The following is a 22,706-nucleotide window of genomic DNA, read 5'->3' on the forward strand; positions in this document are numbered from 1 at the left end:
GTTCCTAAAGGAGAGATAGAGCTCCTGCTGGAGAGATGGAGCTCCTGCTGGAGAGATGGAGCTCCTGCTGGAGAGATGGAGAGACGGTGTTCCTGATGGAGAGATGGAGCTCCTGCTGGAGAGATGGAGAGCTGGAGCTCCTGCTGGAGAGATGGAGATCCTACTGGAGAGATGGTGTTCCTGATGGAGAGATGGAGCTCCTGCTGGAGAGATGGAGAGATGGTGCTCTTGATGGAGAGATGGAGCTCCTGCTGGAGAGATGGAGAGGTGGAGTTCTGATGGATGGATGGTGTTCCTGATGGAGAGACGGAGCTCCTGCTGGAGAGACGGAGCTCCTGCTGGAGAGATGGAGATCCTGCTGTAGGGGTGGAGAGATGGAGCTCCTGCTGGAGAAATTGAGTTCCTGGGTAAACCTAACCTAACCTTAACTTACCTTATCTTGTTTGGCTTTGCCATAAATGACACCATCAGCTACTGTGGGCGTGTCCTCCTGCTTTGACCTCTACTAGAGAACAGCCGAGTGCCGCTGCTCTCTGAGAGATATCATTTTAATTCCTGCCAATTTATTACTCACATCCAGCTGTGTCCCCTGCTTGACCCGATACCCCCGTGGCTGACTCATAATTTCATAATTGGGTATAAATAATGCTGTTCCTCTTCGGGGGTTGTAGGGTGGATTTAAAGTAAAAAAAGAACAGGAAAGGCTTTTGGTAACATATAGCATTAGCTTCACATTTTAATAGTTATTAGTTTATGAACACAAACAGGAAGTATTTTCACAGAAGATATTCATTAGGAATTACATTGAAGGCTCTTCATGGTGAACTACTCTGGGAATGTTGTGTCATTGTAGGCCATTTAATAATGATACACAAATAGTAATGCACTACAGAATGAAGAGGGCTGAGGAAACAAAAGCACAATCCTTTAATCCTGGTGCGGGGCCTGGACCTGCCACAGTGTAGTACTACGTTAAGTGAATTTGGTGCTTGGTTTAGGGATTCCCCGGTACTTTTCCTCTCTGTCTCACAGATGATGAGCCAAACGACCCTGTGATGTCATTAAGGCTGTATTGTATATATTTGTCTTATCTAATTGTGCCATGTTTCTGCATTTCTTCATGTACATGATTCAAGATGGATCCTTAAAGGTAGATTTCTCTGCTGGGCGTCGCAAACGGTCCCGGATGACTTTTTTAGAGAAGTCCGTTACCAGTGACGGCTCAAAGGTTAAAGGTCATGCGGTATACTGTATCTACATGCTAGGAAGGGCACAGTAGCAGCGAGTCCGGCCAAAGAAAAAGGCTCCATCGTGGCTTTGTTCCGCTGCTATGTGCAATGGAGACAACCTGAAACCCGAAGAGCTGCCAGATGTCAGTCTGGTTCTGAACTCAGGACGACGCCCCCGCAGGACGTGGTTTGGCCAGATCAACAGGGTTTCAGGATGAATTGGTAAAATAAAATAATAATACAAAAGTCAATTTCATTTTCCGGATGCACAGTGAGGGTTGTCGATTGCCATTGAAAGTGAACAGTGAACCCACCTTCACCTCAATAATCCGGCCCCCTACTTTTCAATATATACACCTCAAGAGTCACTACACCCCTGTATAGTATCATATCATATCATATCATATCATATCATATCATATCATATCATATCTTATCATATCATATAGTACAATATAAAATAACATAATATAATATAATATATCATAATATAATATATCATAATATAATATAAAATAATATAACATAATATAATATAATCTAGAATATAATATAATATAATGCAGTAGTTAATCAGGACTGTGTCTCATTAACATGGAGGAGCGTTAAATGCAGAAAACAGGCAAGTTGTGAGAGAAGGCCTCTTGAAGAAAGAGGCATTTGCTGAAAAATGCACATAGACCCGACATTTAGAATATGTTTTAATGACCAAAACCTAAAAGAAAACCCTGAATTGCATGCGTTATAGTCCCCATCACTCTGTCCCCATCTGCTGGGGAGTAGAAAGTGCTCTAGATCCCACGGCGAGGCCAAATAACTTAAGTGTGCACTGCTCTGTCTCCTTTGTCTTTGCTTTTATGGCCGTGGCATTCGGAGTTGGCACCTATTTGGTGAAGTTCAGGCTGGTTTGGGGGTCTGCTGCACGTTCTGGAAGCAGCGACACAGAAGTGACATTGTTGCACTGAGCGGAACCACGGTCTGGGGCGACTTGTCGCTTTGACGACAGCAACATTGTTTGGACATCAACAGAGCGGTTCCTAAGCAACCCAACCCCCTCTATCCCCAGTGCCCGGCTTCTGAATCCATACTGATTGCTGCTGCTGCTGCATTTCTGTGTGTGTGTGTGTGTGTGTGTGTGTGTGTGTGCGTGCGTGTGCACGTGCGCGTGCGTGCGTGTGTGTGTGTGTGTGTGTGTTTGCGTTTTTATACGTTTGGCAAATGTAGTGGTATTTGCGTGCAGTCCATTAGCTCATTTTCTATTTCGTTTAATATGTCATCGAGGGCGGGAACCCTGGCTCTCGACTGTTCAGGAAAAGGTCAAAGTTTCTCTCGGTCGTCCTGAGGTGTGAGTTACAGCTAATCCAAAAGCTTTGGCACAAAATCACGGCCTCGCCGGCGCAAAACTGCACTCGTGCAAACTGTATGAACAGCCGCATGTTTCCGTTGATGAAACATGAAATCCCATGAAATCCCTGCCCGGCTCAGCTCTGCACAGCTAACTCACACGCACACACACACGCACACACACACACACACACGCACGCTCGCACGCACGCACACACACAGGCTGGTCCCAAAATTGTTGCGGGGGTGCACAGCCCCTCTACCATCAAAGGCTGTTGGCGGGATGAAGGGAAGACTGTGTGAAGGAGAATGGATATGAATGGTAGTTAAGAGTTCAGTGAGTTTATGTGGGTGTGTGTGTGTGTGTGTGTGTGTGTGTGTGTGTGTGTGTGTGTGTGTGTGTGTGTGTGTGTGTGTGTGTGTGTGTGTGTGTCGGTGTCGTTGTGTGTGTCGGTGTGTGTGTGTCAGTGTGTGTGTGTGAGGGGGAGGAAAAGACTTGACGCTGGGTCATTGAAGCTGTCAGTTTGCGGTTCAAGGTTAGAACGGGTGACACAGGGACCAAAAGCAATTAGCAAAATGTGTGCTGAAAAAAAAAAAAGAGGAAAACAAACAGCGAAAAACAAAAAAAAACCATGACGCTACGGGAGACAGTGGCGGGTGGGTGACTAGTATATATATATATATTTATTTATTTGAGATGAAACCGATTGCATGTTTCAGGGAACGCAGACGGACAGATGGAGGTGCTCGGCTGAGGTGCGACGACGCCTGAGCGTGCAGATCAAAGTGGGCCTCAACTGGGAAGACCACACACACACACACACACACACACACACACACACACACACACACACAGAGTCATTGACCCTGGGGCTGGAATGCATTTCAGGGTGAGTGTGAAATGGGATGTTTAGGATAGGGTGAGGAAGACAGGGGGACGGGTGGCGGGGAGCATTTCTGTAGATAAGATGTGTACAAACATTCCACACGAAGCCATTTCCCTAAAGTCCTTTCTACAGTACTTTTACCGGAAATGGTGTCGGTTCCAGAGTGTCTTATTCGAGGCTCTGGCTCCAGCAGTAAAACATTAATGGGACTATTCACGCTCCTTCATCTTCTTCATCTCCTTCCTCTTGTTCCCTCTTACAGCCCGATTGAAAGGGGATACCTTGTTCATTTCAGTTCTACTTTTCCATATCATCATTTAATCATCTGATCATTCATTGAATTCAAATTGTTGATCAATGGTTACTTATGAAACGCTGACTGCTTAGATTTTAACAAAATTCCACAGCAATTTATCTTACATTTATGTCAAAAGATTAAAAACAATAAAGAATCATCAGGATTTTATAATAATAATAAAAAATCATTATTATTCCATTATAATAATAAATGATAATTCAAAATAGAGCAAATGGCGGTGCATGTCGTTGTTCTCGTTCGCTGCATTTCCTTCTTTGAAGTGGTCGGTTTAACTCTTTGATGGAGGCGGGCAGGGGGTTGCGCGCGTCAAACGTCAGACTCCGATGAGGAAATTTAAGGAACATACTGTGAGTTAAAGGTTATCACAGAGAGAGTGTCTCTGCTGACAAGAAAGAGGATCTATCGCTCCGGGGTTCATTTTTCACCCGGAGCTCTCTGCCCAAGTTCAAATTCACGTTTTTAAATGCTCTGTGACATTCTGAACAGTTTCTATTCCTCAGCCCCATGCTGGAGCCTTTGAGATAGCTATTTACTCCACTTTCCAGCTGGAAGCAATTTGGGTAACAGATCTGAGTGTGAAGAGGCAGAAAGAAAGGGTGGTGATGGAGTGGAGAGAAAAGGGGAGAGGGGGGATGGAGCCAAACAGATGGGGGAAGGGCTGTTTGTGCATTCCTGGAATTCCTTCGGTGTTATCAGCATTACCCACTCTGTAATTGTTCCCCTGTAGTGGAGGAAAACACAGAGGGACAGTACGGCATGTCCATCTAAAGTTTACCTACCGGCCTCGAAAAATGCCCAAAGGGGACAACTTTGGTCGGTTTTGGGGAAAAGGGCATTTCATTCTGGCATTGACAAAGTGGTCACACACACACACACACACACACACACACACACACACACACACACACACAAATATGTTTTTTTTCCCATATTTCTAATGCAAATTTCACAATCAATTTGCAGAGCTCCGCCCCCCATGACAAGATGTAGCAATGAGGAAACCACCAATCTGAAATGAAGCGGGCTCTCCTCAAGCGGCTTGAGTCGCGAGATGTTGAAGGTGGGATGGATGCAGAGAGACCCAGGGGAGACGCAGGCGAACAGCTGCTGGGTTGATGATCTTGGATATGGGGAATGGCCCTACAAAGTGTGGAGCCAGCTTTCCGGACACAACTCGGAGGGGTAAGTCCTGGGTGGAAAGTCACAATGTCTGTCCCAGACTGTAGGCGGGGGCGGGGTGCGGCGACCGGTTGGCTGATCTCTGATAGCGGTCGGAGGTGTGGAGTAGAGTGGCACGGGCCATCTGCCAGGTGCGTTGACACCACAGGATGAAGTCTTGGATAAAACGCTGGCCTCGCGTTCCTGCTTGGGAAACAGAAGAGACTGATAGCCCTGCAACTGGAATGGCAAGAGGCCAGTAGCAGACCTGGGCAAGATGTTATGGGCATATTTTACCATTAAACAGTTGTCTTGACTATGAGGGAGGGTTCTGTGAAATCATGCAGTGCAGCATTGTCTACATTTCCTGTTTCATCGTCTCCGTTTGGCCATTAGACTGATGATGGAATCCCGAAGAAAGGCTGACTGTGGCCACCGCAGACTGAAAAATTCAGTCCAGAAATGAGAAGTAAATTGAAGCCCCCTAGCAGAGACTTTCTAGGGAGTCATCTGTCTTTGACATCTGTGCACTCTAAACACTTGATTTAGCATAGACTCCAGCTGTCTCTTTGGCTGGGGGCAATTTAGACATTGGAATAAAGTAAGCAGCCTTGGAGAATCTACCACAGTGAGGATAGTAGTGTTACCTTCCGAAGCGGGGAGCCCAGTGAGGAAGTTCAGAGAGATGTGGGACCACGGACAACAGGGCAGAGGCTGGAGGAGACAACCTAGGGCTTGATGGGAGCTCTTGTTTCGTGAGAATACCGGACCTGCGGCCACAAAATCCCAGCTGTGGCTTCCCACCAGAAACGTTGTCAGAGAAGGTAGATAGCTACCCCAGGATGGCAAGATAACCGGGAGGAGTGTCCCCACTGCAGAACCTGAGCGGGTACATCAGCTGGCAAAAAAAGGTGCTCATAGGGGAAAGTGCTGGGAGATGGGTGGTTCGAAAGAGCCCTGTATCTTCTGCTCCACCTGTCAGGTAACTTCACAGACTACGCAGGATCAGGGCAGAAAATCCTCTGGCTGAGAAGGATGACCCTTATCTTAATAGGTGTGAGAGACGGCGGCAGGTTTGGTTTTCTTTGATCCCGCGCGGTATGAAAGAGAAAATTCAAAACAATTAAAAAACAGCACCCACCTGGCCTGTGCGGGACTCAGTCAATTGGTTGACTGGATATTTGAGGTTATTGTGATCAGTCCAGACAATGAACAGTTGCTCTGCTTCCTCCAACCAGTGCCTCCACCCCTCCAACGACATCTTGACTGCCAACAGCCCCCAGTTCCCAATGACATAGTTGGGCGCCTACCTCCAAATCTGAGGCATCCTCCTCCACTACAAACTGATAGGAGAGTTCAAGCAGGTTAAGAATGGGTGAGTAGGTGAACCGTTTCTTTAACTCACTTTAGGCCTTGTCAGTTGCAGGTGACCAGAGGAAAGGAGAACTCGGGGGAGGTCAACGCAGTGTGTGGCACCGCCACCATGCTCTAATTCCAGATGAACCCGCTGTAGAAGTTGGCGAACCCCAATAACTGCTGCAACTTCTTCCGCCGGTAATGGCCAGTTGACGACTGCCCCAACTTTGGCTGGGTCACTCTGCACGTTCCCCTCAGCAACCACAAAAGCCCAGAAGAGACCCTGGGCACATGGAATTTTTCTGCTTTTACGAACAGCTTGTTCTCCAGAAGGCTCTGGAGAACACACTTGACATAACGGATGTGCTTCTACTCTGATCTGGAGAATATAAAGGATATCATCCAGGTAAACCAAAACAACAAGGCCGTCTTCCATTTGTCTTCCTCCTTGATGTGAACCAGATGATAGGCGTTCTGGAGATACAGCTTGGTGGACATGGTAGCCCCCTGCAGGAGTTCGAAAGCAGAAGATATGAGTGGAAGGAAGGGGGGTACCTGTTGTTCACCGTTGTATTTTTCAGACCACTATTCGATCCAGGGTCGCAGTTGCTTGTCCTTCTTCCCCACCAAGAAGAGGCCAGCTCTGGAGATAAAGAGGGTCGTATAATACCTGCCGCCAATAACTCCTGGACGTAGGTCTCCATGGCCTTTGTATCAGGATGAACAGGGAGTGTAGGCCGTCCATCGGGGAACCAAGAAGAAGCTCAATACCGCAGTAATAAGGACGATGAGGCGGCCTCCTTCAGCAGCAAATACTCAGGAGATACTGCAGAGAGGTCAAGGAATTATGTGGGAGGAGGACCTAGGACAGGAGACAGAGCAGATCTGAGGCATTCTGAGTTGCAATATTAACTTCATTGTAGAATGGAACCCATTGCCCAGTCAATCTGTGGATTATGTATCAGGAGCCAAGGGAAACCCAAGATCAACGAGAGTTGAGGAGAATATATCAGGTGGAATATATCAGAGTTTCATGGTTACCTGATATGCCAAGATATACAGGAACAGTACAATGAGTGACATAGCAGAGAAGGTGACCATCGAGCGCTCTGGTGTCGATGGGTTTCAACAGAGGCTCCAGGGGAATGCCCAGTTGCTCTGCCAGGAAGGAGTCCAAACCATCGGCATCAGCTCCAGAGTCAATGAGAAAAGACAACGTGTGAGATGGTTAGATCAATCCCAACCGAGCAAGTAGCAGGGGATGAGAGGGTCTTTGAGAGTGGATCGCACAGCTCATCAGTGCTGTGTGGTTGACTGATGAGCCCTTCCTTTTACCAGACAGTGGGACACGTAACAACCGTAGCCACAATACAGACAGCAGATCTACCTCCGGCGGTGCTGTCGTTCCGCTGATGACAGCCTGGTCCTGCTGAGCTGCATGGGCTCGGCCGAGTTTCTCAGAGTGCTTTAGGTAGGTACCAAGGAGGAGGCGATGCTGGTGGTCGCGGAAGACCTCGGGAATGACTAGTCAGCGCCCTCTCTCAACTCCGCTCCAGAAGACAGCAGTTGGTGCGAATGGCTGATGCGATGAAACTGTTCAAGTCTTCCAGAGGATCCTGAGCTGCCAACTCGTCCTTGTTGACATCAGAGAGCCCGTTGTATAAAGCATCTGCCACCGATGAGGAATTCCAATCCCTCTCTGCTGGGATGTCCAGAACTCAATGGAATAGTCAATAACTCACTGACTCCCCTGGGCCAGGTTCAAAAGTCCACGAGCAGCCTCATGGCCAGGTGTAGTGTGATCGAAAACCCTCCAGAGACTGTCAGATAAGGCTGTCACTGAAGAGCAGAGGTCCTACTGCCTCTTCCACCATGTCTCTAGGGAGGCCATGCATACTCCGTTGTTTGACTGACCGGAGTGAGCCTCTGAAGCTGGTTGCAGAGAGCTTCCAAACGTTTGTCATAGTGTGCGGAGGATTCCTGGAGAGCCCCCGCAATGGCGGTGAGTTGTTGCTCGTGTTGGTGTAGTGCACTAAGTGCCTGTGCTGCCATCTCTCGTCTGAGAGTCTGTGAGTCGGCTGGGTTCATTTCTGGCCAGATGGTACTGTTACACTCACTGAGTCAGAACAGATGTGAACCCACAAGCACGACACCAAAGCAGGTAAGAAAAGTCCAGAAGGTTTATTCCAACAAACAAGCAGGAGTCAAAACCAGAAGATCAGCCCGAGAAAGCAAACGTATCCAGCAGGGAACAGGCAGAGAATCAGGGTCCAGGGAATCAGGCAGAGAGTCAGAGTCCAGGGAATCAGGCAGGGGTTCAGACGGGAATCAGGAATCAGAGAACGAAGGGACAGCAAAGCAAAAGGGAGTGGGCGGATCTGAAATGACATGGAGGTTAGTGACACAGCATGAGGCAATGACCAGAGGAAAATAAAACATGAAAACAAATAAATACTGGGAGATCAGGGAGGATTCATGACAAATGCAATTGGTTACTGAGAAAACAAAGCCTTAGTGTAAACCTGCCAAAACTTAGAGCATTTTATTTTTGTAAAATCCTGTTTGTAAAGCCTGGGTGTATGTGAAAGATTAGCCACTTCCTGTTGGGCTCTTTCAGGACGAGTAGATAGAGCGGAGTGATGGAGAGATTGAATTACAAAATGGTTGCTGTCAAGGTCTCAGGCTTGTTTTGTTTTTTTCTCTCTCTCTCTCCCTCTCTCTCTCTCTCACCCTCCCCTGCCTCTCCTCTCACTCCTCTCTCTCTCTCTCTCTCTCTCTCTCTCTCTACTGAATGGATACGCTGCTTTGGTGGAGCACTCACCGAGGAGGGCGTTCGAGGAACTTTGATTGATGAGGTAATCCATCTGGCTCCCAAGCGGGGGGAGGGAGGGAAGGGAGGGATGGAGAGAGAGAAGGAGATGGGAGCTGATATGGGTCCAAGTCATGATGCAAGAGAGAGAGAGAGAGAGAGAGAGAGAGAGAGAGAGAGAGAGAGAGAGAGAGAGAGAGGGGAGGATGAGAGAAAATAGAAAGGAGGCACATATTTATAGATCGATTCATTTTATGTGTCATTTCCTCAGACCGGGGAAATAAACGGAAATAAGACATCTAAAATTCGAAACTATAGATTTAGGACAAAAAAATTAACAAAATGTGAAGTTTATCCACTGCGAGCGAGAGACACCCGGGCGAAATAAACATATCTGTTTCATGTCATTTCAATCTCTCCAAACTGGACTCTGGTCTGGTTTCCATCAGGGATGAGGTTCGCAGGGTGGAGGTGCGGTGCCAGCATCAGTTAGGGATGAAATAAATGTTTCATGCAAGAAATACACGCTCCACTCATGACAAAAACCAGATGAACAAAAAAAAACCTCACCCGGAAGAGTCTCTTGCAGAGATGTTTATTCACAGAGAAGAGGCCTGTGCAGGAAGGAGCAAATATCCAGAGGATCCACGTTTTTTTTATCACTTTTTTTTTTTTTCACCAGATAAGGTGATGATGCCCCTGTAGTTTTTATTATAGTGTTTAATGTTAGCCTTAACACTTATGTCATCTCTTTTTCCCCCCCGGTCTAATCACCGACAGCTCAGTATTTACAAATGTACAAAGCAGTGGAAAGGCATACTCGCTGTACTGTCCTCTGTACTCTCTGTACTCTGCGACTCCAGGGAAATAAACAGAAATGTGAAATCTAAAATTACAAGCTATAGGTTGAAGACAAAAAATGAACAATATATGAAGGTTGTTCAGTGCAAGCAAGAGACACCCTGTAAAATAAACATATCTGTTTCATGTCATATTAATTCCTTCGAACCGGTCTGGTTTCCATCACCGCGGAGGTGGAGGTGCGGTGCCAGCATGAAAAAAAAAAGTAATTTAAAATAAATATTCTTATGCATTTTCATCTTTTTTTTCCTCCCCCGTTTTCTCCGCCCACAGTTTTCTTAAAACATGCTCGTGTGAAATCTGTGAAATAGGTCATTTTTATTGAAATCAGCCAGTCATTACTTGAACACATTTTTTTTCGAGATTCCGTATAAAATAACTATGTCTGATATCTGATGTTTCAATTTTGACATCAAGGCATCCATGTGTACAGCAAATTATTTTCTTTTATATTTTTTGAGGAGTATAACCATTCTGAATGTACCTGTGCAGATGTCACAATACAATAAAACGACTAAAACAAAGTGGAAAGTCTATCACAAGGGTTCAAAGGTATTGAAAAAAAACAAGGGATGTTTCAATAAGAAAAATCTCCCTCTCTCTTCTTTCTGATCATGGGCTGGAAGAGCCTTCGTAAATGGCCTCAAATGGCCCCTGCCAGTTCGCACCGTAATGGCTCCACCTGCTGGTGGATTATGAAATAGCAGGCCATTTAAAACGACTTTGGTCACTTCTTCGGTTACAAAACAAATGTATTTAAGATTAAATTTGTACCGGAATATATCGTTTGGACATCAGTTGGATGCTGAAGATGTATATTTAAAAAATGCCTTGATTGAAAATCAGGCAAATACATAATTTACTGCAATGAAACGAAATTGAGAAAAATAAAGCGTCTAATAAATGTGTGAATTATTGCAGCGCTATAAAGGAAACCATTTGAGTTTGGTGCGGAGCACGTCACAAAATGAGTGCGTGTGGTAGTGAGCGGTATTTCGAGTTTGCATAAAAACCGCTCTGGTAAAATGCTTGACATGTTTCATCAGGTACGACTGTTGACTGAGAGAAAACTGTTTCCAAATTGCATTACACATTTTGGTTGTTTAACAACGTGTCTTATCTTATGTCATCTCAAGTTCATTCATCCACAGCAGAGTAAACTCTGGAGCTTCACCGCCAGAAGCGCATCGGGGTGGCGCAGGTCGCCGGGAAGGAATCCGTCCAGGTAGCGCTGTCTCTGGCACATCATCCATCCAATAATACGCGGGGTCTGACCTGGCGCCGCGCCCCGATAACGCACAGAAGTGCACTTCACACACCACGTTCCCCCGGGGTAGTAGCAGTCAACAGGGCAGAGAGTCATTCAGCTCCGAAAGCCTTTACGCGTGATCCAGTTTACTGTGTGTGCCTCCAATCTCAGCAGTTTAACCTGATTCCACAATTTATACCAAACACACAATTGGAATAAACTTAAAAAAATAAAATAAAATAAAGATAAATATATATATATATATATATATATATATATATATATATATATATATATATATATATATATATATAATGTTTTATATATGTTTAATGGACTGTCCCTCCCCCTTGTGTATTTTTATATATAATTAATAATTATATATAATAAATATATAATTAATTATATATACACACACACACACACACACACACACACACACACACACAGTATATAATGATTGTTATTATTATATATTTTTTTAATTAAGAGTCACTCCAGTGGGTGTGTTCCCCATGTTCCCATATGCCCTAACTTGATTGGTTCTCTGAGTGAGAGTCACATGTAGGACAGCCCCTCCCACCTCCTCCCCCCTCCTCCCTCCCTCCTCCTCCCTCCTCCTCCCACCTCCTCCTCCTCCTCCTCCTCCTCCTCCTCCTCCCACCTCCTCCTCCTCCCACCTCCTCCCACCTCCTCCTCCTCCCACCTCCTCCTCCTCCCAGGTCCAGGGGCCAGTTTTTGCAAATAATGGCTCAAAGACGATTGGCTGCGATCCAGGATCTACGTCAAAACTGGCGCCCGATCCGAACCCTGTGTTTATGTCAGAGAGGAACTCTTGCAAAGTGACATTTTAAACAGATCTCTCATTCTCTCCCGCTCTCCGAAGAGCCTACATAAAACACACACACACACACACACACACACACACACACACACACACACACACACACACACACCTCCCTAATTCTAATATTCAGGGTTTAAAGCACTGCTTAAAACTTCCAGGCCCCAGGGAGATGTGGAGTGCACTGTGCCTTTGGCTCTCTCCACTTTCTTAGAATTTGAGGGAGGAAAGTAGCTGAATATGAGCATCTCATCATAACAAAGACTTCATGGATTTGGGGTTTGTGTCATTTCGAGGCAAACGTGAAGGAGCTCATGCAACACAACCTATTTGGGCCTTTCAGTCTCTGCCACGCCATGTGCGTCGTACTGATCTATGTCCTGTGCGTCATGGTCTGGAATGGTAAGAGGCAGGTCTGTGCCGTGTCTCTTTATTCTCATGTGTTTTGGTTTTTATTTAAAAGAGGCTTTCCAAATTGCGTCACTCTTGTTATGCATAAAATAAAAAAATAAATAAAAGAATCCAAGAAGCTGGATATTGTAAAGGGGAAAATAATGTCACGCAACCCCAGTCTGACAGGAAACAGATATGGAACAATCGTATAAGAGACAGATTAAAACTTATTATGAACAAAAATAATGTGGTGCCGTAAAATATGAGCGAAGAATAAAATCCTGTGTGGGCCCATTGATTTAGCCTTTACTTCGAAAAACAAGCCGTGTTTGACTGGGTTCTGTCCTTACACCCACAGTGTAAACCACATTTTTTTTCCTCCCTTTTTTACTTGAGAGCGAAAAAAAAAAATCTCAGTTATTGTGCGCCAAATGCAAACAAACCCAAATTCTTGGCCATGTAACGTTTTACTGCGGCTGAATTTAACGACGTGCTCCCCCAACAAAGGGCTCATTGTTCTGCGTTCATGTGCTGATCATTTGAGATCCGCTAGGTGGCAGCACTTCACCACATTTCACACACACATACGTCCATACAGCGCATGCCCCGAAACGTAAGACTCCCTCAGACGTTTGAAGGGCCCAGTCGAACCAAGTGTCAGTGACTCACTCCTGAGTTCCACAATGGGAGAGGAAACCGCCGGTTAAAGTCGTACACTCTCTTAGGCGTAAAGACACTCTTTAGGTGTGTTTCCGTGACGTGGTGCCGTCTCGACCCCACCCCCTTGTGGTACCGGGTACTTCGCTTTGCACCGCGGACAGTACCCCCTCGGGTGACGCTGCACAACGTCACCTTCCACGCAACACGCACAGGGATGGAGGTTATCCACGGGACGGTGTTGCTGATTCTCAGTATGTGGCTGTAGGTCACAGCACGGAGACACATTTTGTTTCAGAAGAGGCTGAACCTGTGCTCTACACAGTACCGGCAACTCTACAAAGTACCGGCAACTCTACACAGTACCGGCAACTCTACGTTTTACTCTTTGGTGTACCGGGACTTTTTTCTTGGGTTCCTGCACTTCTCACAAGCTGTGCTCTCTTCTGACCTCTCAGGTGGACATGTTGTAAAATATACCATATTTTATTGAGTCAGAGCAACCTTTTTCTTTTAATTATTGGAACGCACAAGCTGTGAGCCCCGGCTCGGCTGCGAGCTCCGCCCTCCCACCACCAACCTGTGAAGGCGGTAGAGCTGGTAGTCTAGTGATCTAAAGGTTGCTGGTTCAATCCCAGGCTCCTCCTGCTAGCATGCTGTAGTGTCCTTGAGCAAGACACTTAGCTCCTGATGGCTGCGTCCGTCGGTGATTGTAAGTCACTTTGGATAAAAGCGTCTGCTAAATGTAATGTAACAAGGGGGGGTACCAGCACATATTTTATCCGCTGCGCCTCCTCGTTCCCCGTTTCTCCAACAAAACAAAGAAAAACTGTTTGTTTTTGTTTTGGATGTATTTATTTTGCTCCGTTTCCTAATTGAACCAAACGAAAACAAAAAAAAGTCCCTCTGTCCCATGGCGCGCAATGATGACGCAGCAACGCATGTTCTTTCCGGCCAATCAGAAGCCTGCAATGTTTTGTGTGTTCACGTCACCTTTTGGTATGGCCTCAGCTCGCTTTGAACCTCGGCGGGGGCGATACCAAATAAGTACCGGGTACCAGGTGCAACTTTTGTCCGATGGAAAACCAAAAAAAGCAGAGTAGAGTCGAGCCGAGTTCAGTCAGTACCAGGCGGTGGAAAAGTGGCTAATGTAACTCAGTCACAGAGCCCCCGAGCCCCGAGGCCCCGAGCCCCGAGGCCCCGAGCCCCGAGGCCCCGCCCTGCTGCTGCACAGAGCTGAGCAGCTTGTTGTTCACTTGTTGTTTAGGAGTATTACACGTGTAGCGTGTCCACATCGCACCAAATTCAACACTGCTCGTCCTTGGGTCCCCAGCGATACACCCGACAAGTGTGGAGTAGATCGGATGAACGGATGAACGCTGTCAAGATAATCGAAGGACAGACAGAGACAGACGGGTCAGAGAGAGACAGGGATTCCTTCCTTATAGTAAAATATAATGTAATGTAATGTAATGTGATATCATCTAATATAATATAATGTAATGTGATATAACCTAATGTAATATAATGTTATGTGATGTAATGTAGTGTAATATAATATAATAAGGAATGAGAATTGGAACTTGCCACTGTATCTTTGTGTGAGACTATTTACCTCGTGATTAACAACTTGGGAATTTTGTGAGTGCTTCAAATCACATAACTCTTAATTGCTTTTAGCAAATTTTCACTCCAGCGCCTGCGACATGACTGCGACATGAAATATTTCCAGAGATGTGTTCCAAAAAAATAAAATAAGTCAAATGCAAAACGAAGTGTTAATGACAAATCAAATTAAATCCGCGGTGCTGTAGCGGCGGTGAAGTAAGCAAGCGAAGTGAGACTGTGTCGCTCTTGCTGCTGCATATTCTTATTTAAATACTGGTTATACGGTACGGTTATGGAAACCACGCTTCTAGCTACACAACCAGTTCAAATGCGTTGTCAGTTCAAGGCAACGTCATAACGTGGTTCTTTAAAGATATGTAACCGCTGTAGACGACCTGGTCCCCTCCACACTAACACTTTGCTGAATAACTTGAGACACCACTGCCTGGAATAGACCTTATAGGCACACAAGCCTGCAAGCATGTTATCATCAACAGCTAGTTTGGATAAAAAGGTCAACCTCAGAGTAGTTGGACACCTCGCCAGCTTCTAATAAGGAGATCCTACGAATATTATACATATCTATATTATATTATACATATATACATACCTATATTATATTATACATACATTATATTATACATATATGTATTATACATAAATATTATATTATACATATATATTATACATATATACGATACATATATATATATATTATGCATATATTGAATCTATCACTGTCTACATCATGGGGCTCCAAATGACATTGCAGCAGCATCGGATGCATTTTCTTCCTTGAAACGTCATCCTTGCTGAAATGTAAACCTTGATAATGAAGTCTTCTCCCAAGCTGATGTTCAATATTTGTGCTCGTCCATTTCCAGATGTTCTTTATTCTACAAACAAGCAGGTGTACGTGAAAGGGGCTTGAGCATTTACCTTCTGCGGGGCTGTGTCGTGGAGGGTCGCCGGCCCAAGACGTGTCCGTGAGCCCTGTCTGAATTCTGCTTGTGTACTTGTGATTTACCGGTAAGAAAAGCTCCTGAGGGGGCGCTTGGGCCATTTGCATAATGTCACCTTGGCCAGATGAGATCTGATGGTTTGACAAAAAAAAATAAAAATAAAATAAAGAAACATAAATAAATAAATAAATACAAATTAAAGTGAAGATCCATCTGTGTTGGGTATATACACTAGTACTCTACTAGTATAGTACTATATACTGTACTGTCTTCCAAACGGCAACGTCTTTTAATATGGGATTTAAAAATAATAATAATCGCACAAACTACCCGTCAAAGCAGCACCCTGTCACAGCGCTTTCATGGCAGCCTCCACATGACCACACTGTTGTAAACATATTATTCATGTACAGAAATATCCCAACCCCATTTTAATCCAGTCAATACTCGCAGCCTTTTGGCCGAGTCACTCCGGCAAAGAGAACTAAATGAAAGGCCACGGGGGGGAAAGGACCAAGGAATTCGACCGAACGCGAGACGTTATAAATATGACTGATACTGATTCACGTTCCAGACAGAAATTGTATTTCGCGATTTGCGTTTCTCTGCACAAATGAATATTTTTGAGGGAAATGGGCGAAACGCCCCCCGGGATCCACAGTTTGCATTCCTCCGCCTAAATAAACACTTTTTATTTTAATTTTTACTGGATTAAATGAATATAAGGATTGTGAAGTTGGACGGTTGCTATGGGTTGCTATGGACTCCGGTCGCCATCTTTGGAGGATCGCTCCCATTCAATTGCACAGTCAAACAGCTCAGATTATATAATAATACATTAAAAAAAAAACGGGTAAAGGAAAATTAGAAGAAGGGGAGGTGGTCGCGGCGTGACACCAGACGAGATCTTTCGCGGCGGTTTCTTTTTCGCCTGAACGAGACTTAAAAGAAAACAAACAAACAAACAAAAAAAAAAAAACGCCGACCGGCGTTCACAGCCCGGCGGCCCGGCCCCAGACCCGGCCCCGGCGGCCCGGCCCCAGACCCGGCCCCAGACCCGGCCCCAGACCCGGCCCCGGCGGCCCGGCCCCAGCGACCCGGCGCCGGCTTCACACGTTAGCGACTCGGAGCCGGAAGTCCTCCCTCGCTCGGAGAGTTTGTTTTCACGGAGTGACTCGTCAGGAACCGAATCCGAAAAAAACCCCAAAACAAACAAAAAAACGGGTCGCACCTTTCACCACCGGTAACCAAGGTGTTAAACAAACAAACAAACGAACAAACAAACAATAACATAAATAAACAAACGACTAAATAAATAAAGGTGGTCTTCTTAATTGGAGATGTCGGTTTCCAGGGTGGGAGGGCCGGTCTGGTCCGGTGACGTCACGAACGTTAGTCCTCCTCCGAAGATCCATCCAGGCTTCTGCCCCCGGCGCCTCGATCCGTGGCCGCCAGCAGCGCAGCAGAGGTGGCGGTGGGGAGGAGAGAGAGACACACACACACACACACAGACACACACACACAACCAGGCTTCACCGTGTCTAACCCGTGCTATGGCCGCACTGGGATAAGGAGGAAACCAAAGCACGGACACTGCGTGATAGCGCGTCTTCTCCATCCAGGGTAGCTCGGTGCTCGGCCAGCCCCGCTCGCCCGCGTTGCGCCCGGGCATCAATGCGTCCGAGGAGCCGGGCTCCCTAGCAGCCCCTCGGGCTGGAGCAGCCGCGGCGTCCGGGCTCTGACAGCACCGTCCATTCCACCCCCATTTGATCCGCACCTTCCATTCCGACGCCGCGAGCCCGACGGGGCTCACGCACACCGATGAGTGGTGTCCCTTAGTGCCTTCATCTTTTTTGTTTTTTTTTTGTCCTGAGATAAGGGGGCGAGAAAATGACGCGAACCGCAGCCAACGTGCTGGCCGCCGGATTGCTTTTCATGGGATTCCTGGACACTTTGGAGATAATCGTTCCTGCCCGGGCTATCGACGGTGAGTGTCGTGCTCGGTTCATATGGTGTTTACCCAATGCGTGCGTGTGTGTGTGTGCGTGTGTGCGTGTGTGTGTGTGCGTGTGTGCGTGTGTGTGTGCGTGGACTCAAACGGCGTCTCCAACCCGCTGTCTCCACCGTCGTCTCGCCCGGGTTTTCCACCCACATCTGCCTGGTTCTGCCGTCGTCCTGTGGCCGAAGCTACGGCGCGGTCTAATTAGGAGCTTCTCGGACGTGTTACACGGCTGACCGAAGTGCCCAACTCCCGGCGCAGGCCCACACGAAGCCGGGCTTTCCTCCCTTTTCATTTAAATTCGACTGTTATTTTTTTTTATAACAAAGGGAGTTACCGCAGTGATTCGAGTCAACCGTGTTGTGGGGATGCGGCGAAGCCCCGTCAGGTCATCGCTCGCACGCTACAACCAGTTCACCCAGTGGGTGTTAATTGATAACGTTTCTAAATCGTGCAGCTTGGGGAGTTGTTTTTCTTCCTCCTTTTTTTTTTTCTTATTTCTCAGGTTTCGGTTCAATCCGCTCAAGTGCTTTCCTTTTCTCCCGAGAGTGTTGCGAGGCGTTCGGGATAGATGCGTTCCAGTCGTGCGGTTCACCCCGATGGAGGCTGAGGGAGCCTGCCCTCAACAGGAGGTTTCAGCACTTTCCCTGCCGTGGCTCTTTTGTCTGCGTGTCTGTTACCAGTGGTTCTCAACCTGTGGTCCGGGGACAGACCTGCCACCCCCCCTTGCCCCCAGGGGGCTCCCTTCGAGGGGTTCCCCAGCAACCTCACCAATGTTTTATTTACCCCACGTACGACAATGACTTATTTGGTCGTAGTTTCTCTGTTAGCTCCCTGACTTCAGCACGGACAGGTGGACGTTGGCACTAAATCGTATGTAACGATAAACATCTTCTCAGATTGGGGCCCCCAACAGGGACCACCACATCTTATCAAACGGGGTATGTGGCGTAATGCGTGTTAAAGTGAGGGTCCCCGGTGTGGGAAAAGGTTAAGACCCACTCGTCTGTACCACCAGGGCGCGATTGAACGCAAAGAGAGTAAGCTGTTCCAAGCGGCCCCCACCACCACCACCACCACCACCACCTAGACCAGACCCGTAAAATAACACCCACCCCAGTCACACATTCAGAACTTCTGGAAACAATTAGGCTGGAAAGACAGAGCCAGCCGCAGAGCCGGTCACTTTGCTAGGAAGGAGATGCGTTGTCGTACGTACATTTAGATCGATTTAATCCCTTGCAGCCAAGCAATGCTTCTTATGCATTGTTCCCAAAGTGTTTCACTGGAGCGCGAAACTCCAGTTCAGCGATAAGTCCATGCAGCTCAAGAGTTAAGATGTGGTTTACTTGCTTTCATAAATTGTGTTTTGTAAGCTGCTTTGTGGAGACTACAGATTCCAGGAGTGCAAATTCCACATAAAAGAACGCCTTTTGCAGCTAAAGATAGATATACTATGTGAAAGCTGGCCTACGCCTCTATATAATTTAACTATAAAGGAAGGAATCTCTCTCTGTCTGTCTGTCCTTTGATTATCTTGACAAGCGTTCATGCGATCTTCTTCACACTCGTCGGGTGTATCGCTGGGGACCCAAGGACGTGCAGTGTTGAAAGTGGTGCAATGTGGACGCGCGACACGTGTAATATTCATAAACAACAAGAGAACAAGGCGCCGCTCAGCTCTGTGCGGCAGCGGCGGTGGGGCGGGGCCTTCAGGGCTCTGCGACTCAGTCACTTACATCCGCAGTCATAAAGGAAGGAATGTCTGTCTGTCTGTCTGTCTGTCTGTCCTTTGATGATCTGGAGGCATGGGCATGTTTTGAACGGGCATGCACGATCAGGTGAAAATGTAAAAAAAAAAAAAAAAAAAAAGAGAGAGTGTCGTCAGTTTGAATTGATTGTTTATTGGTTTATCCCACCACGTTAGCCCTGTTGAGTACCCAAGTACACAAATGAAGATACTCAAAATAATGACTCGACATACCAGTGAGTCTTCCAACTTATTGAGCATTAAACACCAGTTTTATTTCTTCTAATCGCTTCTCGATGGAACAGCATAATTCTAAGATGTTGATAAAGAAAACAAGTGCAAGTTCAATTATTTATTTTCTCATATATATTGTTGCGCCATCGGGCCATCCTTTCAATACGACGCCCACTGTAGAGGCCTTGCATAGCGTACTTTTACACAGATCATTTTAAGTATTGTTGATGAAATCAAGTCTTTGGGCACTTGGAATTGTTTAACCTCATAAGCCACCTTTTAAATGAAGTCAGACTGCTCATAACTTTTTCAGTTTTGCCCGGACCTCCAGTGATTTTGCCCCCCCCCCCTTTTTTTTTTAATCCAAAAGGCTGAATTCAAATCCTTTTGTTGTTACGGTACCAGAGCAAAGGTCTTAGGCCACCGGCAGACACAGGGTTTAATTGGGACTAAACTTCTCTTTGTTTTCCTGAGTAGACCTTGAATAACAGTCTCAAATTGTTCATAGAGGGCTGCTAATTGGGGTCCCGATGGAGGAAAGGGTCCTTATGAAAGAATTTGCATCACTCCGACCCATTAATGTAATGCCAGTGTGAAATAAAGCTGTGTATTAAAATTGGGAGCACATTTGCTGAGTTATGCGGTTGTTGATTCACTATCTCAAGGGATTTGTTTTGTGAGGTAAGCCCTTGCTCTCAATTCCTAAAACCGAAGTGAGCGGAATACTTAAATGAGGCATTTTTTAACCTTACATTGGTCATTAGTTGATACCAAAACCCGGTGATAATATTCCCAAAAGGCTGTCAGATGTACTCGGCTAGTTTGTGCCTTCCAATGACAAGCAGAGTTACAAGCAAAAAATGTTACATGCTCCTCCCACAAGAAATAATTTGGACTAAATATTGGTATTTTGAATAATTCTTGAGCCATGAAATGTGTAACTTTATGGTATAACCAATTATGATGTATGACCTTTCTCTGAAAATCAAGCAATTTATTTTGTTTAATGTTTACAGTGAATATCTTCAAGTAGAAATACCACGTAAATCTTTGAAGGGAAACCGAAGCGCTTGTAACACATGTGCTAGTTGCCCAAATTTGGTGCTATACTGTCAAACTCTAAATCAGCTGGATTAACTTGGTGGCTCCATTCTAAAAGCTGAAGAGGATACAGTATATGCTTGGATATGTGTGCCGAGTTTCGTCCAAATTGGCGTTACGGTGTCTCAGATCTAGGCCTTATCTCAATGTCCATCCTCTGCACAAGGCAGTGAAGCCTCAGTGACCAGCGTGGTCAGGGCGAATCAAGGAGGGCGCCTGGTCTCGGGGTGAATAGGGGCGACGCGACAGCGCCTCATGACATCACATATTTCCTTGACAACAGCAATTGTTGTTATCAACCAGGGTTGTAACAGTGGCAGCTATGGGGAAATTTTAGATTTTTATAGAAAAACCTTGGGCAGATGTATTTCTGCGGCCGGTAAAGTGAGACTAATGGTCCATACATGATTTCATAAACTGGAACATTCAATGTTCTGTTCACGCCCTGTTGATGAGCAAAGTGTTAATGTTGCCGGAGGAACCACATGAAAACATATTTAGAAATTGACGTCATGCCGTCGTAGGACAAACAACACAACGTGCTTCCTGTAAATCACTGTCAAATCAAGATTCAAGAGGTTATTTGTCACATACATATACAGCCATACATATATGCAGTGAAATGTCATGACACCCGGTGATTACGCACAATAAGCTCTAAAACTACTAAAAATACAAAAATACTCAAATGTGCGTAATCGACACAAGGCGCTTGCGCAGGCGGCCGCAAGGGGCGGCGCCACAATCGCGATTCTGGGTTCTATAATTATATAATAGAATTAAATCGTCTGTGTTAATTGTCTATAGCTTTTATAAACTGCCTATCTTAACTTCTTGCCAGCTCCTTTTATGAGATATATATATATATATATATATATATATATTTTTTTTTTTTGTATTTAATTTTATGCTTCCATGCTTCCCCTGTCATCCTATGTCATCCTCATGTTTAATGCCGCTACACTATGAGTCGTGGGATATTCCCTCGAGCAAGGTCTTCAGAATTGCAGACTTGGCTTAAGGAAAGCGCATGATGGGCTGAAAAAGTCTGAGAGCTCTCATGTGCCCGCCGATTTTACAGCGGGACAGCCGTGAGCCCTGGCTGACTTATCCGGTGCATTTGGGAAGGCTTCATGTCTCCAGCATTTACGTCCCATGGGAAATGCAAAAGGCTGGAATAAGAAGAACATTATTATTAATAATTATCCAAAAGAAAAAAAGCCAAAACAAAACCTTATAAATCTAAAATGCCGCTATTACTGGGATGGGAAAAAATTCTTTGCAAGCATGTTGAGTGTAGGTTCAGTGGTTAAAGCCACCACAACATTCATCCCTATCTCATCCCACCGCAAGGTGCATTGAGGTGAAAAGGTAAACAAAGAGTTCTCTGAGTTTGGAGGAGGAAAAAAAAAAAAGGCTGTTTTTATTTCAGGCCATGTAGAGAGCGCTTGAGATTCCATGACATTTCTTTGCTCCATCGAATGGTCGAATCAAGACTGCCGACTCACTAGTCTGTAAGCCAGCGAGAACGGCTCCATCGCCCGCGATGGCTGGGAACAAAATGAACCTCTAAAAGTCACGCATGGAAGCCGCTGCACACTGGAGTGGGTTGTCTCACGATCTTTTCAGAAGGGTGAAACATTGTGGATGGGGTGTGATCAGTGTGCTCACTTCTGAATTCAGAGGACGAGCTGAGAACAAGTCTGTTTGTCAGTGTGTTTAGGCTATTTTCATACTGTGTGTGCAGTGCTTTGGGATGGGAAAAAAAACACAGAATCCGGTTTGGTTCATGTTTATATGTGGCCTGCATGGTCATTCCTCTGCCCAGTTTTTTTTATCAACTTAATCGGCTGTTAAATTGTCATCTAACCTCCATCCATATATTCCTCAAAATGAATGCCCCGTCTGAACATTTTTCTTTGGCTGTTCTTGCATGTGATTTGATT

General features: G+C 45.8%; 1 protein-coding gene across 3 annotated transcripts in view; it reads left to right on the forward strand.

The window, feature by feature from the left end:
- The first annotated feature begins 6,274 nt into the window (after positions 1-6,274).
- Positions 6,275-22,706, forward strand: part of LOC307231065 (low-density lipoprotein receptor-related protein 1-like) — a 107,362-nt gene continuing 90,930 nt past the window's right edge. For 2 of the 3 annotated variants that reach the window (XM_080001612.1, XM_080001613.1), the window contains exon 1: positions 17,160-17,663. In XM_080001612.1, the coding sequence (XP_079857738.1) occupies positions 17,567-17,663 (97 nt within the window). In that variant the 5' untranslated portion in view covers positions 17,160-17,566. Of the gene's footprint in view, positions 6,313-9,107; positions 9,149-17,159; positions 17,664-22,706 lie in introns of those variants that run through there. The other variant, XM_080001614.1, reaches the window with a different exon arrangement.

This window comes from Zeus faber (assembly GCF_960531495.2).
Source record: "Zeus faber genome assembly, chromosome: 5".
Classification (NCBI taxonomy): Eukaryota; Metazoa; Chordata; class Actinopteri; order Zeiformes; family Zeidae; genus Zeus; species Zeus faber.